Source organism: Nuphar pumila, chromosome 3 (assembly GCF_984573655.1).
Source record: "Nuphar pumila chromosome 3, dmNupPumi1.hap1.1, whole genome shotgun sequence".
Lineage (NCBI taxonomy): Eukaryota > Viridiplantae > Streptophyta > Magnoliopsida > Nymphaeales > Nymphaeaceae > Nuphar > Nuphar pumila.
This window is the reverse complement of record NC_143251.1, coordinates 1599723-1614001: the sequence shown is the minus strand read 5'-3', so window position 1 is coordinate 1614001 and position 14279 is coordinate 1599723. Positions and strand designations below refer to the sequence as shown.

The 14279-nt window shown below is 35.7% G+C and overlaps 1 protein-coding gene across 2 annotated transcripts in view; it reads right to left on the bottom strand.

Moving 5' to 3' along the window:
• Positions 1 to 14279, bottom strand: part of JAC1 (J-domain protein required for chloroplast accumulation response 1) — a 36344-nt gene that overhangs the window by 6952 nt on the left and 15113 nt on the right. For both annotated transcript variants that reach the window (XM_089998574.1, XM_089998575.1), the window contains exons 6-7: positions 1797 to 1862; positions 1636 to 1713 (exon numbers count right to left, since the gene is read on the bottom strand). In XM_089998574.1, coding sequence (XP_089854700.1) covers positions 1636 to 1713; positions 1797 to 1862 — 144 coding nt within the window. The remainder of the gene's footprint in view (positions 1 to 1635; positions 1714 to 1796; positions 1863 to 14279) is intronic.

Here is a 14279-nt window from a genome sequence, read left to right as displayed (position 1 = left end):
GTATTGCTAGGACAGAAACTTGTGATATCATAAATTTTCGTGTAGATTTTATGTTAAAAATTCTGTTTTCATGTGCTTTGTCTGGCGCTCATCAAGTGTTCGGTGAAATGCCTCAATGAACTTAAATGTGTTATATGAATATGAATTTTCTCGTGCATTCTTAGATTACTTTAATATTATATTTGCACGTGTTTGGTGGTTAATTTTGAATCATTTGATGCCTGAATCGACGTTTCAAAAATTCAGCCTATAGTTAATTTTTTATTCTTAAGTGTTATTTGCATAACCTCGTTGTTGTGTTGATTTATCATTGCATGCATTAGAATACAATTGTTTAGGACAGGTTGCATTCATTTAGTTTTAGGCATAGTTTTAAGGTGTGTACGCTAGATGCGTATGTTGATGGTTGGGAGCACGTTTCCGTGACCCGTGTCCCCCTTAGGTGTCGGCATCAAATGACCTCTACACAAATGAGTGAGTTGGCCCTCAAAAGGTCAAAAAGAAAAACTTATGATTCAACCTTTTTAAAGTGTGCCAAAGGTGTATCATACGATATAAATACGATACACACTCGTATCGTGATACGTGTGTATCGTATCATTATTTTCCATAGTAACGATACATATCGTACGATACGGTACGATACAACATTGCTTTGAACAGTTATTGATTCTTTGAATGACTAATCAGAATTTTGAAGGAAGCCAAATGGTAACAGAAGACCTATGTCACAAGGATACTGCGATTCATTCCCATCATCCCATGTTGTGTCCTCTTATATACTATTCTAAATAGAAAAGTACAATTCTTAACAGAAAAGTACACAAAGGAAGTGTGTCCGGTATCCTTTTAGCCGTGCTTGTGACATAGAAATACAAGTGCTGCTGTGTATGAAACATGGGCACTTCTACCAAGCCCTTGTACCCATGTTGTATTAGGTACTCCTGGGTGTGGGTCAACTGGGTTTCAAACTTAACCCATTATGTTCCAATCAATGGTAGCCTATGCTTGACATCAAAGGTAACTACAGTTAAATATATCTTTATGATCATTGTTTGTCATGCTTTAGACTTTTTTGCTCATAATTGATAATATATAACTTCATAGTTAGTAAATACAACATTTGTAGCATAACTGTGCATTTTTGCATGTGTTCGTGCCCGTGTGTATATACCCACATACCCATCTTTTTACAAATTTTCATGTTGCACACTTTGTACCCATGTGGTATCCCACACCTGCATTTTGTACCTATGTGAGAGATTGCTATAAATTGAGTGTACAAGAAATAGAATCAAAGCACCAACACATTCAATAGTTTGAAAACTTTTATACAAAAGACGACCCCGAAAGTGTCCCAGGAATTGCTTCTAGAATGAAATGTAGGATGGCTTGTAGGCTTTGCTAATTGGGTTAAACTGGTATTAGTCCAGAAAATCCTGTCCACGTCAGCAAATGAAAATCCCTACACATCTATTCTTATTTAATTGGAGAACTAGGACGTGCAAGGCTGATCCCGTGAGGCAAAAAAGCATGATGATGAAGATGACAATACAATATTATTGTTAATAACGATGAAGGAAAATTTGAGAAGTAAAGAGAGAAACAATAGGGCAAGATAAATATGCAACTTACATATTGTAATGTTGACAACAATGACCTGATATTTCCCTCTTTTCCGTCTGCCCACTTTTTAATTTTAGCATCCAAACTCTGGCACATATTCATATGGATGATAAGAGAAATATAGAAGGAAAACGGGAAAACTATGAGAGAAACTTATATGCAGAATTTACCTGGAGCTCCTCTTGAGGTTCAGCAGTAAAGGGTTGATGCTTCTGGTCATTAGAAAATGGCTCTACCTGTGCATAATTTCAGCAAAAAAAAAAGGATTTTCAATGGAGCAATCTGAAGGATTGCCTGGAACAGTACACAATTTTGAGCAACAATTAACTCGAGAAAATCACCAAGCTTAGATAGCTCTATTGCTGGGAATTATTGTTAGCACTGTTTAAGTTAAGGCTCTCTACTTTATGAGAAAAGAGCATGAACTGCAATTTCAAGGACCCATACCAGAGATTGGGTCACTGCTGCTGCTTCAAGCAGATTCATTTGCTATTATTTTGCAAAATATTCATCAGTACTATGTCAAATATAACCAGAGCTTTTGCAATTTGGTGTTTAGCAGCACAATGTGTCGCATTCAGAATAATATGATGACAATAAGTTTATAGGGACAGAATACATAATTAATGATCCAAATTAGCCACTATAACAATCACACCGAGGAAATATTATGGAAAAATAAGGGCAACAGAAAATTGCGCAAATCAACAAATCACAAGCATATGTTTCGTTTATAAATTTTCAAATTTATCAACGCTCCCAATTGAAAAACCTGGAAAAAGCAAAAGGAGAAGGAATTTGTTGAGTATTGATACTCTACATCATGCTTATTGAAGAATGTTACATTATGAGAAAAATCTCTTGTTTGATGTGATCATATATGTGTGAATCTTTATGGCTCTTTGAGAGTATTTTATCAGAAACATCTATATTATTTTTATGTCTTTTGTGAAGATTGTATGTAGCCCTTAGTTGGATCTTGGTATCTTGTCCATTAGTAGTTTTGTATTTGTGTGGTTGTGCACTAGTGCACTTAAATTTTTTTATAACTCTTTGGGAATCTTCATGTGATTATCTTCAATTGCCTCATAGTAGACTTATGATTTAGCTCTAACCTCTTATCATATGTGTTATGCTATGTCACACGGACTCGGCTAAAGGGTTGCCGCACCCGCGTCGACACGCACGGACTCGGGTGCGGCTTAGGACTCGGCCCGGACTCGGTCAACGCCGAGTCGGACTCGGTCAACGCCGAGTCGGACTCGGTCAACGCCGAGTCGGACTCGGTCAATGAGTCCGGGCCGAGTCCGTCCACATTTTGGACTCGGTCAACATTGACCGAGTCCAAAATTGTCCATTTCAAGTTTCAAATTATGTTTTGGATCCGGGTCGGGTCCAAACCCGACCCAGATCCAATTTTTTTTTTGGCAGCCGAACCCTAAAAGGGGTTTATCGACAGGGAGAGGGGCTTACCCTCTCGATTTTGCCTCTCCCCCTCAGCCCCTGCAGCTTTCTCCTGCACCCACGCCGACGATCCGAACTCCGGCGACAGGCAGCCACCGTCTCCCCCTCCGTCAGGTATGTCGACCCTCCTGCACCCTATGCTCGTAGCCTCCCTCCTTGCACCCTTTGCACGCAGAAGAGGGGCTCGGCCCCCCTCCCTGCACCCTCTGCTCGCAGGGGAGGGGCTCGGTGTTAAAATGTAAACTGCAATATATATATACATATATATTATTTGATATTATTATATTTTCTTTTATTATTTTCTTTTTCTATTTTTTTATTTTCTTTTTTTAGCATCTAGTTCAATAAAAACTAGATATTTTGATCCAGTCAAGTTCCTGTTGGAACTTGACTGTGCAAGTAGTTGTTGGACTGTAGTCTAACAGCTATAATAAATGCTGTTGGACTATAGTCCAACAGCTATAATAATAAATGTTGTTGGACTGTAGTCCAACAGCTATATTAAGAGACGTTGGAATCCAACGTCTCTTTTTGGAGAGCTCAAAATGAGCTCTCCTCTCTCCCATTTTTTTGTATATATAGGGGTGAACCCCTTCAATGTAAATAACCATGCTTCTTAAGCATTTTGTTCATGAATAAAGTATTATTTATTTTTCAAGTGTTCTTCCCTTTATACCCTTTCAAGGGTCATGCTTGTAGTGTCTCCAATAGACACTTGTTTGTGAGTTATTTGTGCATTTGTTGAAGACCACCATTTTATTACATGGCATCAGAGCTACGAAATCCTTAGATCTTGAAGTGCTTCCGCCTCGATTTCCGTGCCACATTTACAAAAGGTGTTTCATCACCTTGTTCTTGGCTCAAGAAGATTTGTCTGAAGAAAGGCGAACTTGTGCTACAAAAAAAAATGGTTTTGTATCCTCTCTTATTCCTTTGTCTACTCTTTTTCTTTTCTTTTTATTTTTCTCTCTCTCTCCTCCTATTTATTCCTCTCTTACCCTTGTAAAAGATGGATGACAATGATAAGATCACCATCATTCCTATGAAGCTAAATGATACTAACTATGTAATGTGGGCTTCGATTATGAAGCACCACATTTGGGGAAAAGGTTTATGGGGTATAGTGGATGGTTCCGATTTGGAACCTAAACTATCTCTTACCAAGAAAGAGGGTGATAAAGAGGTTCCTCTAACGGAAGAAGAGAAGAGTAAGGCGTTAGCCACTTATGAAAAGAAATGGAAAGAATGGAGGATAGGGCATGCAAAAATTATGTCATGGCTCATCAATAGCATAGACATTAAAAAATGCTCTAGTCTAGCTAAGTTTGAGCATGCCGATAAGGCTTGGGAATACCTCAAAAACATGTATTCCCTTAAAGATATTGCACATGTATGCAATTTACAAGATAAAGTTCGGACAATGACTCAAAAAGATAAAACTATTCGAGAATATTATAATGAGTTGTCCGAACTTTGGGAAGAGTTGGCTCTTCTTGAACCCAAATGGCATTGTGCCGAAGACATCGAGCTTCGCCAAAAGCAACTCGATATGGAACATTTCTATCAATTTGTGAATGGTCTAAGGCCGGAGTTTGAATCCACCAAATCGGCCCTTTTACATCGTGGAAAAATTCCTTCTATTGTTGATACTATAGAAGAGCTCACTATGGAGGAAAATACTTAGAAAAAATACTCCAAAAGTTGATGATGACTCCGTTTTAACTGTATCTAGACCGGGGAATCATACTCGTACTTACAAGCCGCCTCATTTTGGAAGGCAAAACGGCGACTTTGATAAAAGAAAAGTTATTTGTCATCATTGTCATGAACCGGGGCACTATAGGCCTCAATGTCCAAAGTTAAAAAGAAGAGAAGAAAAAAGAGTTGCATCTGTTGAATCTGAGTCAAAAGATCAAGATGCACCTGTGTCTATGGCTCAACTGATGGAAATCCTTCAACCTCTTCTCAAAGGGGTATCCTCCTCAACCGAAGCCTCAACTGGAGCGGCAGTTGCATCTTTCTCCGGTCCAGGTAACTTTCCTTGGCTTTTAGATTCTGGTGCTTCTTTTCATATGACCCCAAATGTCAATAGTCTATCCGAATGTCTTAAAAATAACTCAAGTGTGTCAAAGGTTTTTACAGCCGATGGCACATCTCTCGAAGTAAAAGGAATAGAATGTTTTGAAAATCTTCAAAAATCCAAAAGATTTTTTATCCCAGAAGTTAGATATATCCCTAAACTTAATTTGAATCTCTGATCTGTCTCGCAAATATCTGATTATGGATGTAATATCTCCTTCTCTTCTCATGGTTGTTGGGTACAGGATCGCCAGTCAAGGAAGCTGATTGGGGAAGGCCATAGAGAAGGAGGACTTTATTACATGGACTTTTTGGAATTACCCAAGAATGCATTTTGTTATAATATTCAGAAATTAGAATTGGATTCATGGCACAAAAGGCTTGGCCATCCTCATATGTCTAAAATTCAATATTTTCCAAGTTTGGAAAAATTTTGTAATTCTGAAAATTTTTCTTGTAAAGACTGCATTCTTGGCAAAATGAAAAGGTTACCATTTCTTAGTAGAACTTTTGTTTCCTCACGACCACTTGAGTTAATACATTCGGATGTTTGGGGCCCCGCACCAGTTATTTCCAAAGGTGGTTATACATATTATGTCATTTTTGTTGATGACTTTTCTAGACATACTTGGATTTATTTTCTTAAACATAAATCTGATGTCTTTGCTAACTTCCAAATATTTCATAAAATGGTTAAAAATAAGTTTCAAAATGATATTTCTATTTTTCGCACTGATTCAGGGGGAGAATTTATGTCCAACGAATTCAAAGACTATCTCAATTTATATGGTATTACACATCAAAGATCATGTCCACACACTCCACAACAGAATGGCCTAGCCGAACGCAAACATCGGCACATTATGAAAACTACTAGGACATTGTTAATTGCAAATCAAGTTCCAAAAAGTTTTTGGGCTGAAGCGGTCCTAACTGCCACCTACCTCATTAATAGGATGCCATCTTCCTCATTAAAGAATACAACTCCAATAGAAAAGCTTGTTAATTTAACTCCAGATTATTCTAGATTAAGAGTCTTTGGATGCAAATGTTTTGTTTTCACCAACAGAAATGATAAACTCTCTCCTTGTGCAATCCCATGTGCCTTTTTAGGATATGCTGATAATCAAAAAGGCTACAGGTGTTTCGATTTTCAAAATGACAAATTATATGTGTCAAGAAATGTATCTTTTTTGGAAAAAGAAAGCTTCTTTGAATTTGAAAAATCCAAGGATGTCACTGAATACTCGTTTTTAATTGATCCAACTTCAAAATCCAATGAATGTGATGTTGGATGTGACCTTGACAATGATCAAAGTCCTATTGTTGTTGAAAATAATGATAATGAAGAGCAAATCCATAGGGATGTTAGTCTACAATATTCAAGACGTAGAGAGCAAAATCTTCCATGTGCATTACAAAAATACTCTGAAGTCTCACCTAGAAGAATGTCTAGAATCTCTAAACCTCCAGAAAAATTTGTGTCTTATGAATCTTTTTCACCCACGTATAGGGCCGCCATTACATTAATACAATCATATGTTGAACCATCATCCTATTCTCAAGCAAAAAATCATATAGAATGGATAGAAGCCATGAAAATAAAATTGGATGCACTAGAAAAGGCCAATACTTGGACGATACAAGATATTCCTCCGGGTAAGAAACCTATAGGTTGTAGGTGGGTATACAAAGTCAAAACCAAAAGTGATGGGACCCTGGAAAGATATAAGGCCCGTTTAGTAGCAAAAGGATATGCCCAAGAGTATGGCATCGATTATGAAGAAACATTTGCTCCTGTGGCCCGTATGACCACTGTTAGAACTTTAATAGCCTTGGCCTCCATTAGAACATGACCTATCTTTCAATTAGATGTCAAAAATGCTTTCCTGAATGGGAATCTCGTTGAAGAAGTATACATGGAAGCCCCACCTGGTATTAGTATCCCTAAGGGTAAAGCTCTTCGTCTAGAAAAAGCTCTTTATGGTCTTAAACAGGCTCCAAAAGCCTGGTATGACCGATTTAGTCATGTTATGCTTGATATTGGTTTTCAACCTTGTTTAACTGACACTGCTTTGTTTGTTAAGAAATCTGATGCAGGCATCATTATTCTTCTTCTCTATGTGGACGATATGATCATCACCGGAGGCGACAAACAGGGAGTTGCAAATATCAAATCTCTTCTTAAAACTCACTTTGAAATGACTGACTTAGGTTTATTAAGATATTTTTTAGGCATTGAAGTTGCTTATTCCCCTCGGGGGTATTTGATATCTCAATCTAAATTTGCTCTTGATATCGTTTCCAGGTCTGGAATTACAGATGATAAGAAAGTAGACACTCCAGAAGTTGTCAATGTTAAAATGAAAATTGATGATGAAGAACTTCTTGATGATCCTACTCCTTATAGACAACTTGTTGGAGCTCTTTCTTATCTTTCTATTACTAGGCCAGATATAACTCATGCGGTTCATACAGTTAGTCAGTTTCAGCATGCTCCCACCTCCGTGCACATGGGAGCGATTTTGCGTATTATTAGATACTTAAAATCCTCTCTTTCACGAGGACTCTTCTTGTCTGCTTCATCTTCATTAAATTTAATTGCATATACTGATGCTAACTGGGGAGGTGATCCCAATAATAGACACTCAACTACTGGTTTTTGTGTGTTCCTAGGTGAAACCTTAATTTCGTGGAGGTGCAAGAAGCAACAGAAAGTCTCTCTTTCCTCCACCGAAGCTGAATACAGAGTCATGGCAACCACCACTATGGAGGTTGTTTGGCTCAGACGATTGCTAGCGGATATGGGAGCTAAAGCAACGCAAGCTTCAAAGATGTGTTGTGACAACAAAAGTGCGATCTACATTGCAAGCAACCGGACATTCCATGAGCGCACTAAACACATTGAGATGGACTGTCACTATGTCAGAGAGGAATACTTACATGGAACCATTGATCTGCCATATGTTACATCAGAATATCAATTAGCAGACTTCTTCACCAAGCCTCTCGTTGCTCCCAGATTTCACTTCCTCTTAGACAAACTTTCGCTCATTGTACCGTAAGTTTGAAGGGGAGTGTTAAAATGTAAACTGCAATATATATATATATATATACATATATATTATTTAATATTATTATATTTTCTTTTATTATTTTCTTTTTCTATTTTTTTATTTTCTTTTTTTAGCATCTAGTTCAATAGAAACTAGATATTTTGATCCAGTCAAGTTCCTGTTGGAACTTGACTGTGCAAGTAGCTGTTGGACTGTAGTCCAACAACTATAATAAATGCTGTTGGACAACAGCTATAATAATAAATGTTGTTGGACTGTAGTCCAACAGCTATATTAAGAGACGTTGGAATCCAACGTCGCTTTTTGGAGAGCTCAAAATGAGCTCTCCTCTCTCCCATTTTTTTGTATATATAGGGGTGAACCCCTTCAATGTAAATAACCATGCTTCTTAAGCATTTTGTTCATGAATAAAGTATTATTTATTTTTCAAGTGTTCTTCCCTTTATACCCTTTCAAAGGTCATGCTTGTAGTGTCTCCAATAGACACTTGTTTGTGAGTTATTTGTGCATTTGTTGAAGACCACCATTTTATTACACTCGGCCCCCCTCCCTGCACCCTCTGCTCGCAGAGGAGGGGCTCGGCCCCCTCCCTGCACCCTCTGCTCGCAGAGGAGGGGCTCGACCCCCCTCCCTGCACCCTTTGCACGCAGAAGAGGGGCTCGGCCCCCCTCCCTGCACCCTCGGCTCGCAGGGGAGGGGCTCGGCCCCTCCCTGCACCCTCGGCTCGCAGGGGAGGGGCTCGGCCCCCCTCCCTGCACCCTCTGCACGCAGAAGAGGGGCTCGGCCCCCCTCCCTGCACCCTCGGCTCGCAGGGGAGGGGCTCGGCCCCCCTCCCTGCACCCTCTGCTCGCAGGGGAGGGGCTCGGCCGAGCCCCTCTTTTTTTTTTGCTTTAAAATTTACAATCTTTATGTGTTAATTTATTGTTATATATATAATTATAATATTTAAAATATATATATTTATAATATATATTTTTTAATATATATATATAGCCGAGTCCCCGTGTCCAAATTTTTTCGGAATTGCGCCGCACCTGTGTCGCACCCGCACCCGCACCCGCACCCATGTGACATAGGTGTTATGTCTTTTTAATAAGACTTATTGACCTTTTGTATGTCATGTGTTTAGTGCACTTGTTTCTCGTTGGTGGATTTATGATCCTTTGAAGGATTCTCAAACCTCATAATCCCATCACCTGTAGAGTGCTTATATTGGGCATAACTCGTTATTTGCTTATTCAAGTTTGTAAAAATTGTCATAAGATATCATGTATTGCATATAATTGCATTAATTGACATATTGTTGGGAATATGATTACACTAATTTTTTATGCTAAGTTTTTTGCCTAACTTTATTGGATTTGATTTAAAACTTGTTTTTTCAAATCAGATATTTGATATGAACTCCCCTATTTAGAAATTGAATTATGAGAGTATGTATTGCCTTTTTATGGCATTTGGATTATCCATCACAAAATTTTATATGATGCATCATTTCTCTTGGCCTCGTTATTTTGAATTAGAGATGTTTGTTAGAGTGAGTATAGTGCACCTCATTTTATGTCAGTTTAGATTGTCAACTTGTGGTTTGACTCTAACTGATGGTTGTTTGATCTCTGAATTTGTGAGTGTATTGTATCACTTAGTGTTATAAAAAAATGCACCTTGAGGCGCAAAAGGCACGCCTTGCCTTGAGGCGCGACCCTCTGTGCCTCAAGGCGCAAGCCTGAAGCGCAATATTTTTTTTTTTTTACAAAAAGATTTCTGAGACATGATCAACAAGATTTTTGCAGGTTAATCTCATATATTTTCCAGTTATTTCAGTTATGTAATCAGTTTCTTAGTATATTACTATATTTTAACTTTTGTTGGTTAATCTCGTATATTTTTCAGTTATTTCAGTTATGTAATTAGTTTCTTAATATATTTTAACTTTTGTTGGTTAATCTCATATATTTTCCAGTTACGTAATCAGTTTTTTAGTTACTTTATATGTTAATCTCATATTTTTTAGAATAATCTCATATATTTTAACTTCTGTAGGTTAATCTCATATATTTTCCAGTTATTTCAGTTATGTAATCAGTTTCTCAGTATATTTTAACTTTTGTTGATTAATCTCATATATTTTCCAGTTATGTAATCAGTTTTTAGTTACTTTTATATGTTAATATCATATTTTTTAGAATAATCTCATATATTTTACCTTTTGTAGGTTAATCTCATATATTTTCTAGTTATTTCAGTTATTTTATCAGTTTCTAAGTATATTACTATATTTTAATTTTTGTTGGTTAATCTCGTATATTTTTCAGTCATTTCAGTTATGTAATTAGTTTCTTAGTATATTTTAACTTTTGTTGGTTAATCTCATATTTTCCAGTTATGTAATCAGTTTTTTAGTTACTTTTATATGTTAATCTCATATTTTTTAGAATAATCTCATATATTTTAACTTCTGTAGGTTAATCTCATATACTTTCCAGTTATTTCAGTTATGTAATCAGTTTCTTAGCGTATTTTAACTTTTGTTGATTAATCTCATATATTTTCCAGTTATGTAATCAGTTTTTAGTTACTTTTATATGTTAATCTCATATTTTTTAGAATAATCTCATATATTTTAACTTTTGTAGGTTAATCGCATATATTTTCTAGTTATTTTAGTTATGTAATCAGTTTCTTAGTATATTTTAACTTTTGTTGGTTAATCTCATATATTTTCCAGTTATGTAATCAGTTTTTTAGTTAATTTTATATGTGAATCTCATAGTTTTTAGAATAATCTTATATATTTTAACTTTTGTTGGTTAATCTCATATATTTTCAAGTTATGTAATCAATTTCTTAGTATATTTTATCTTTTGTTGGTTAATCTCATATATTTTCCAGTTATGTAATCATTTTTTAGTTACTTTTATATGTTAATCTCATATTTTTTAGAATAATCTCATATATTTTAACTTTTGTAGGTTAATCTCATATATTTTCCAGTTATTTAAGTTATGTAATCAGTTTCCTAGTATATTTTAACTTTTGTTGGTTAATCTCATAAATATTCCAGTTATGTAATCAGTTTTTTAGTTACTTTTATATGTTAATCTCATATTTTTTAGAATAATCTCATATATTTTCTAGTTATGTAATTGGTTTCTTAGTATATTTTATCTTTTATTGGTTAATCTCATATATTTTCCAGTTATGTAATCATTTTTTTAGTTACTTTTATATGTTAATCTCATATTTTTTAGAATGATCTCATATATTTTAACTTTTGTAGGTTAATCTCATATATTTTCCAGTTATTTCAGTTATGTAATCAGTTTCTTGGTATATTTTAACTTTTTTTGGTTAATCTCATAATTTTTCCAGTTATGTAATCAATTTTTAGTTACTTTTATATGTTAATCTCATATTTTTTTAGTACTTATTTGAGATTAATTAGGGGTACATTGCTTATATCCAATTACGAGTTCATATGTTTTGCAATTTTATCAATAAAAAATCTTCAAACAAATAAATTAAGAATAAAAATAAAAATAAAAATAAAAATAAAAATACATTCATCCATTTTTCCACAAAAATAAGCGACAAAAATGTAAATGAGAATAAAAAACTATGATATCCAATTTTTTAATGAAAATATCATGATATTTTGCCATTTTTTTCATATTACACGAAGAAACCGCCCTTAGGATCATAGACCTAGCCACACTGGCTCTGTCTTACGATCACTGTACCGGCAGCGTAAAACTTTGTGGGCTTATCCCTTGGCCCTAGGGAGTCGCCACACTTCTGCTTGTGTAAGGAATGACGGTCATGGGATTTGAACTTAGACTGCCTGCCTAGCGGCGTAGACCCCATCCCACTACGCAAAACCCCTTTGGGGTGATCTTTTGCCATTTAAAATGGTGGCTTAAAATTTCACGCTTTTCTATAATAATTCCAAATCAACCCCGGATGCGCGAATCTATGTTTCGCAAGGATATGAGAGTCAATATTTGTTTATATCTTTTCTTGGTGTGGACTCATGATAGATTCAATATAGTTATATGAGACACGAAAGCAAAACACACCCTTATTCGTGTCTGCAGGTTATTGATTTAGTTTAGATTGGCTTATATTCACTACAAAGATGCATGTCAATAACGGCAATATATCTCGCTGCTATAGATCTATAATGATGAGAATTCTCACTAATAAGTCACCAAACAAATTGGCCTTTATTGAGTAATAATGGTGACATTTATAGCTTGTCATTAAAGGGTGAACCAACAACAACGAAGAATCTCACTAGAACTGGGCATACCAATAACAACGTGACAACAATAAAAAAATACTTTTCAATTTTTTTTTTACATTCAACAAAAATTTGCAATAAATATACACTTCAAATACGTTTTGAATACAAGGCCCCTTACATCCTCTCCAAGCTTGCAACAAATAGACTTCAAATACAAACCTCCTACACCCCCTACAACCTCTCTAAGCCTATAATAAACATATATACTTCTAATATTCACATTAATCAAAATTTAATTTGTGTCATAGATGTACACATTTTCAAAGTTATATAGCATATTTCTTACTTAAATGCTAAGTAACCTTAAAAATACATACATAGTTATTGGTTGTTATTTCATCAATAAAGCATTTCTTTATTTCTTTATATTTTAAGATATTTTTTATAATTTTTTTAAAGTTTTCAAAAAAAATATTTGAGGCTTAAGCTTTACGCCTCGCCTCGGTTTTTGGTGGAGCGCCTCGCTACGCCTCAATGCTTTTCACAACACTGGTATCACTCATTTGTTGTTTGGCCATTGTTATTATTATGAATGCTTATAACCCTGCTTATCTGTGATGACAATCTATTGTTTGAAACCATGGTGTTTCCAAAGATTGTAAAAATTGATATTTTTTTTGACATTAGTGTATTTTTATTATAAGCTTTCTTACCTCGAGTGCCTTCTTCTTTTTATGCCTCTCATCTAAGTGTCATGTTGATACACTTAATTTTTAAGGATTAGAGATTTAGTAAGGTGATTGCTTGTGATGATCAAATTAGTGTTAAAATTTGCAAAATCCATTCATTATGATGTATGAGATTTTTAAATCTCTTTGTATTTTTCTAAATTTATTTGCTATTGGATGAGAAATGATCATATTTTCATGCATTTTTGCATTGTATATGCTTTACTTACATGATTTATTCTATCTTGCATATTCTCCATAAGTTTAATTATTGCTTTCTCAAGTATCTTTGATTAAAAAAATCCTATATTTTTTATCATGTTCTTGAGCCCTAAGTTGCCTATGTGTATGAGTGTATGTGATTAATTCATAAATGGACTGTGTTTTTTGAATATTGTATTCTTGTAAGCCCGTAAGAGGCACTTTATTGTTCCTATTCAATAATAGTGTTGGGTTTGCCCATAGTGGTTATTATGTGCATTTGTTATGCTCTTAGCAGAGATGATAGTGGTGGGGGAAAAGGTCTTCACCCCTGCACCGTCTCAAAATTTTGCCCTCCATCCCTACTCAGGTTTTGATTTTAACCTTCATCCTCGTTTTATGTACTCCATCCTCGATCTAAACAGGGTGAGGCGAGGCGGGGTCCCGTTTCCCCAGTCCTTCTGTTGCTGCCGCCTTCTGCCATTAAAGGAAGGAGAGGAGAAAAATGGGAGCTCACGCGGCTCGTTAGGGGAAGGAGAGGAAGTAGAGAGGAAAGATTCGAGAAAGGGTTTTATGTTAGGGTTAGGAATATATATATATATATATGCATATCATTTTATAATATGTATAAGGGTATAATAGTAATTTCTTTAACAGAGATCAAGGACGCGGTAGGGCGAGGCAGAGGAAGAGTAAGTCCATCCCCGCCTCCATCCCATATGGGTTTTGATTTTAACCTTCATCCTGGTCCACTCCCCATTTCATGTCCTCTATCCCCGGTCTAAACAGGGTGAGATGGGGTGGGGGCCCCCGTTTGCCCCCAGTCCACTACCATCCCTACTCTTGAGATTGTTGACACTT